A 6,845-nucleotide genomic window follows, 5' to 3' on the forward strand; every position below is an offset into this window, starting at 1 on the left:
GTATGTGTCAATCAAGATATGGGCAAGAACAGGCTTAACGATTAATCAGGTGTAACATTGGGAGTGTGGTGTTTTTAGTATATCACTAGAGTGGTGTAGAACAAAATTATCCATGTAGTAATACTGCTTGCAAACCAATGATGATAATATGATGTTAGGGGGTAGGACTAGATAAGTCTAACTTCTTCCTACTCCGTTCAAGCATGTACTAGGTATAAGCAAATTGAAAATATATTTGTGAATATGTGTGGAATTATGTGTGTTGACATATTGACTGTTGTTACATGTTTGAAAGAATAAATCAAATCAAATCAAATCAAACTTCCCCTTCACACTGTCCCAGACAGCGATTATTTGCTGAGCTCTTTCAAAGGGATATTAACAAAACTGCAGTAAATCTGGAGTCCATGCAACTACACACTGGATTTTTTTTTTTTTTTGTCTAGACCGCCAAAGCCTCGTATTAACTTAAAGATGCTCTCTATAGCTTTCTTGTAAATGAACAAATTTATATTTACATTAATAATTTCTCACTAGAATACACTGAGTGAATCCTGGAAGTCCAACAAATACGTTTCTTCCTCATTAAAAACATTTTCAAGCCATTGTTTGCTAGTTTAGTCTTCTTCTTCCTCCCTTGGAGGGCTGTTGTGTTTCTTGGCACATTACCATCACCAACTGTCAATGAGTGGAACAGAATGAAACTGTTGGCAGAAATGACCACAGTGTGACTTTGTGTGTGTGTGTGTATGTGTGTGTGTGTGTGTGTGTGTGCATCCTCGTACATGATATACAGTGCCTTGCGAAAGTATTCGGCCCCCTTGAACTTTGCGACCTTTTGCCACATTTCAGGCTTCAAACATAAAGATATAAAACTGTAATTTGTTGTGAAGAATCAACAACAAGTGGGACACAATCATGAAGTGGAACGAAATTTATTGGATATTTCAAACGTTTTAACAAATAAAACACTGAAAAATTGGGCGTGCAAAATTATTCAGCCCCCTTAAGTTAATACTTTGTAGCGCCACCTTTTGCTGCAATTACAGCTGTAAGTCACTTGGGGTATGTCTCTATCAGTTTTGCACATCAAGAGACTGAAATTTTTGCCCATTCCTCCTTGCAAAACAGCTCGAGCTCAGTGAGGTTGGATAGAGAGCGTTTGTGAACAGCAGTTTTCAGTTCTGTCCACAGATTCTCGATTGGATTCAGGTCTGGACTTTGACTTGGCCATTCTAACACCTGGGGGGGGGGGGGGGGTCTCTTTCTCATGCAGAAAGCTATTTACAGGGAAATGCGATGGATTAGCTGAAGCTCATCAATAGGGAGCGCCTGCTCACCCGGTGCTTTACAGACTGGCCACCAATCGAAGGGAATTTCAATATTTACCTACATCCTCGTTTTGTTAGTTGCAGTTAAGCAAACACGCAATTCGCTAATTCATGTTAGTGGATGAGTGAGACTTGTTTAAGTATTTTCCTTCCACGCTAATGATGATTCATTTGAATGACTTTAGGTGTGAATTTTGACTCACGGGCCATTGAATACAGATAAACAACAGGGTGGTTCGTTTTAACATCTATCCATGAGCCAATTTAACGATCATATTACAATTACATTAACTGGGCAGATAGTTTTGTTCTGACCTATTGTACATATGTTATTTGTCTGTCACACACACACACTCCTGCAAACAGAAGTATATAAAATGTATTCACACACTGTTGGAGTGAGATGAAATACACAAGGATTAAAGGCACCCAACACCACAAAGTCACATCACAAAATGCCAAAACAGTCAAAAGTGCATTCATCAGTCTACATGAATTAAATCGATCGTTTCATGTATTTGTTTTATACAGTGTGGCTCCGATGGCATTAGTACCCCTGCAGAGGCAGATCATGAGGAATTGTTTAGTGTTAGGCTGTACCGGAGATCTTTGAGTTCTGAAAATCATTTTCGAGCTGAGGTTAACAATTGTTTAGGTCCTTTTGATGAAGGAAAGCAAAGCAACAAATTACTGAAAAAGTCTAGTTTGTGTTGGCCGCTACAAAGTATTAACTTAAGGGGGCTGAATAATTTTGCACGGCCAATTTTTCAGTTTTTTATTTGTTAAAAACGTTTGAAATATCCAATAAATTTCGTTCCACTTCATGATTGTGTCCCACTTGTTGTTGATTCTTCACAAAAAATTACAGTTTTATATCTTTATGTTTGAAGCCTGAAATGTGGCAAAAGGTCGCAAAGTTCAAGGGGGCCGAATACTTTCGCAAGGCACTGTAAAAACCACATGAGGATCCATTCATAAAAACATGGATCTATAGCACTACTGATAGTCCAATACTTCACCGTGTAACTTTAAGCTGACCTTGAGAATTGAATTTGTATACAGAAGAGTCATTTTTCAGAAAAAACAGATTTGCTAAAATTGAAAGTGTACTAGGAAATGAATTTAGGTTAATTCTAAATTCTCAGACATATGCATAGTGATCGTGATAACATCATATTTTAATCATCATTACCAGCTACCACACTAATGTAACCTCCATTTAAAGCAAATTCATTACGACTTTAAACGTTTTTGTGTGCTTTTCTTCTCTCCGTGTGTGCCAGTCTCATTTTCTAATTCCCCTCTCACTTTACTGGCAGTGAAACAAATGACTGGCAGAGGCGGAGATGAAGCAATGGTCGGTGAGGAATTGGCTGGTAAATGCAAAGTCCTTACTTAAAGCGGGGTGCCAGTTAAAAGGGAAAAAGATATTGAAAAAGCCAGCTCATCTACCCCTGGTGCCAGGGACTTTAACAGCCTGCTGTTTTCAAATGAACAATCTGTGGCTTTTGAACTTGACATCTTATTTGACCGAAGCATTCAACAGGAAACGAGCGGGTGAATGGAAAAGAGAAAACCATTGACTACGGACTTAAACACCAGCAGAGAGAGGGTGAAAAATGAAGCCAAGGACAGACTTATGATAATAACAGGGAGGCATTGGAGGTCTAATAGTGAGAGGGTGCTTATTTAGTTATGTAAGGACCAGAGCCAAACCAGGTCCTCCATCTACAGGCTTGTTTTGAGAAATCCTTGGTATTTCAACTGTCAAGGCAAACGTGTTCAGCACATGGCCGACTGAAACCAAAAGACCACTCCCCCCATCGTACAGGACTCCTCCATAAACTAGGTCATAGGCACAATCCCACCATCTGCCAGAGACCACTTGCCTTCAGTTTCACATTCCCCACTGTGAAGACCCCTGCCAGTCTGTGCACACAACCACACTACATACACAGATGCAAACCCCCACACACACTTGCCGGGGACTTCTCTGAACTACTTGAGATGTGAAGCTGACTTCTGTCAACAATCCATCTAAATGAGGAGCACAGGGGACAGCCTCGCCCGCAAACGTCTAGTGTTGCTTTCGTCAATGAAAATTATGACTAAATATCATCGTCAACGAACCTTTATCATGTGATGAAAACAAGACGAGACGCAACATAAATGCTGGTCATGTCACGATGACTATAATTAAATGTATAATGCAATATTGTTGATGAAAAAAAAGACACTAAATGTGGTTTACAAAATAAAAACTATGCTAAAATGTCTCTTCATTTTCGTTGACCAAAACGAAACGAAACGAAATGTTATAACATTATTTCATCTCGTTATTATTTTGCAGTATTTCTGTTTCCTGTGTCTCGCTTCAGGGGCTGCATCAGGTCGCACTGCGCAGACGCAGGCAACATCACTTCCTTAAGCCCCACTCGCGGCATTATTTAGAAGATGACAACAAACAAAGTTAAGTCTGACACATAGAAAGGGACCAATGGCCGGCCAGCCAGCCAGGGTTCATCTTTGGGAGAAAAAGAAGAAACAATATTTTATTTATTTTATTTAAATGTATGTGTGTGTACTTCTAACATGTTTGGTTGGTAAAATAAATGTTGCACATTCAAATCAGAGCGTCTTCCGTGTCTGGAATGGATGTATTCTTGAGTCTATAAGGTAACAATAATATAATTAGATAACCTTGTTTGAAATGGGTTTGGCTAAAAGAAAATTTTGGTTTCGTCTATACTACCAGGTACTTATACTATATTGACTGGATTAAATAGAACTGCATTACTAAAAAGAGACTAAAATACAATTTTCATTGACTAAAACTAGACTACTGTAAATGTCATCAGTTTTCATCGATTAAAACTAGATGAAAATAGTCATGGATAATTCTGACTAAAATAAGTCTAAAATGCTCAGACTTTTAGTTGACTGAAACTTGACTAGACTAAAAAGAGTATGAATGTGACTAAAACTAATAAAAACTAAAATGACAGCTTCACACAAACACGAGACTAAAACTAAAATTAAAACAGGCTGCCAAAAACAACACTACAAATGTCGAGGGGTTGTCTTTTTAGAAGCAGAAGCATTAAAAGTCCCATTCATAGCAAATGGAGGGAACAGTTGCTGCAGACTGAGCTGATGAACTTCACAGCAGCTGGCTGACATCAGCAAAAAGACCATCAAAAACATCATCAATTTCAAAAGCAAAGACCAACAATGTTCAAGCATTTTCCAGCAAATATAAGGCGATAATAAATATTTTTCAGTTTTGAATCAACTAAAGGTTTTTGTTTAGTATTACTGTTATTTTACCAGAAAGCATTTTATGAGATCTTATCATTCTTAAAGATTTCTAATGAATGAATTTTACTATCTACTTAACCACCAAGTACAAAAATTCAGTACAGCACAAATACACACATATTTTACATTTTAACATGCACCACCAGCCCACTGTTTGAGACATTTCCCAATGAACTGAATGAGAAAGTGTATCCAAACTTTTGACTGGTGGTGAATGTTACATCCACTGAAATCTGCTTGGTCTCTCTGCCATGCCATCCTTTCCTCATTGTAAAAAAAAAAAAAGTCATGAGATTCAAGTGAAGCGACCTCTGATGCGGTTCATCTGTGGTGTGAAAGCATGGTGGACCAACAAGTGGAATTTATAATTGCAAATATTTGATTTCACTAGGAATTTACAACTTAACCACTGTTTGTTTTAACCAGCTGATCTTGAGGTGTCAGACAAGCAGTCCTGAACTGTCTGTGGAGCTCTTATACTGTATATTTATGCAAGATCATCTGGCAACCACGGTGACACATACTGTACGTGCATCAACCCACGGTTACAGGGGTTCTGCCTGATACATCAGAAACTGATGTTAATTTTGTGCCCTGCCCTGTGTATTTTGGCAGTTCTTTATTAAAAAGTGAAAGAAATGCAGTGACCACATAGTAACGACTCACCTTCCAGGAGGCTGATCTTTGGCCCACACAAGCACACCAACACATCCAGAAAGGCTCCTCTGGTCACCACACAGCTATTCTGTCTGAAAACAGAGAGGGAGAGAGAGAGAGAAAACAAAACATAAATGTTTCTTTTGACTATTCAACAAATGAACCCTGGATAAGCAGTTTGTAATCTGATGCAGCACAGAGAGCTGAATATAATCAGCTTAACCTCAGAAAAATCTTCTTCTTCTTTCGGCTGTTCCCGTTAGGGGTTGCCACAGTGAATCATCTGTTTAACCTCAGAAAAATAAAGTTTTTTTAAATTCTGTTCTGGAATTTATTTGTTGGGAAAAACACAAAGTTCATGCTAAAGAATCTTTTACAATGACAGCTCCCTTTTATTCAGGAGGCTCCTTAAATGTTCCTGAAGCACTTAAAGAGATAACACAGCAGCCTGCAGTCATAGTTTATCTAGTTTCTGTTAAGATCATAGGCAGGCTCTTGTCTTACCACAAAATATTAAATTAGGTCAGTGGACATTTGTTAGTCAGTGATTCTTTTGGTTGTGTGGGTCTTCTAAGTGTGATCTCTTGGTCCCGATGTCATTATTCATCCCCTGATTAGACCTCCCATTGTGGTCTTGAAGTGGCAAATGCAGATGTTCCTACTGTGACATGTCAGCATCTTCAGTGAAAAATAACCTATTTTGCAGACTTGTAATCAACATAGGAGATGTGGTCTGGCTCAACACATCAAAACCCCAAACAAGTCAGATTTTAAAAGTATTCAAACCTTCCTGATAAGAAGAAGAAGCAGCTTTATTTTATTGTCATTGTAAAATTGTGACATGTACAAAGAAATTTTGGTTGGAGCCGAGGGCCCTAGGCCGCTGTGTGCATACGCACGACCATCACGGGCAACTTGGGGGTTCGGTGTCTTACCCAAGGACACTTCGACATGTGGACTGCAGGGACCAAGATTTGAACCTTCAACTTTCAGGTTGGGAGACGACTGCTTGACCACTGTCACCCCACAGGTTTCAATAACAGTGAGGCTGTCCTAGTTTTAAAAAATATTTTTATAGGATTATTAATAGAAAAGATTTTATAAATTAAAATAAGAAAAGTAAACAAAACAAAATTGCTGCTCATTAACTAATAAACTAAACAAAGAACCTTTTCAGCACTACTCCTCTGCATGTGGCCGTGATTGGTTGATGCATGTGGGTCATTTAAGCGCAGACAACCTGAACAAAAAGTGAATGTTGTTACTGGGTCAGCAGTTTGTACGAGAAGCTGTTGAACAGGGCAGTGATGTGTTTATGGGTGCTTCGTGGAGAATCCCTAAAGCCAAGAATGTCGAACCATCACGAGATGCCCCCCTGTAATCATGGAATTAACAAGTAATTGTGTGGATGCTGTTATCCTGTTCTTTATTATTGTGTGGAAGTGAAGCACCCACACTATGTTATCCTGTTCTTTATTATTGTATGGATGCTGACAAGCATCCACACTATGTTATCCTGTTCTTTATTATTATTATTAT

At 38.6% G+C, this 6,845-nt stretch overlaps 1 protein-coding gene across 4 annotated transcripts in view; it reads right to left on the bottom strand.

The window, feature by feature from the left end:
- Window positions 1-6,845, bottom strand: part of thada (THADA armadillo repeat containing) — a 216,528-nt gene that overhangs the window by 77,520 nt on the left and 132,163 nt on the right. For all 4 annotated transcript variants that reach the window (XR_002276928.1, XM_020624135.1, XM_020624136.1 and 1 more), the window contains exon 31: window positions 5,316-5,398. Coding sequence is in view for 3 of the 4 variants with exons in the window: in XM_020624135.1 (XP_020479791.1) it covers window positions 5,316-5,398 (83 nt within the window). In the remaining variant the exon portion in view is untranslated. The remainder of the gene's footprint in view (window positions 1-5,315; window positions 5,399-6,845) is intronic.

This window comes from Monopterus albus, unplaced genomic scaffold (assembly GCF_001952655.1).
Source record: "Monopterus albus unplaced genomic scaffold, M_albus_1.0 scaffold320.1, whole genome shotgun sequence".
NCBI lineage: Eukaryota > Metazoa > Chordata > Actinopteri > Synbranchiformes > Synbranchidae > Monopterus > Monopterus albus.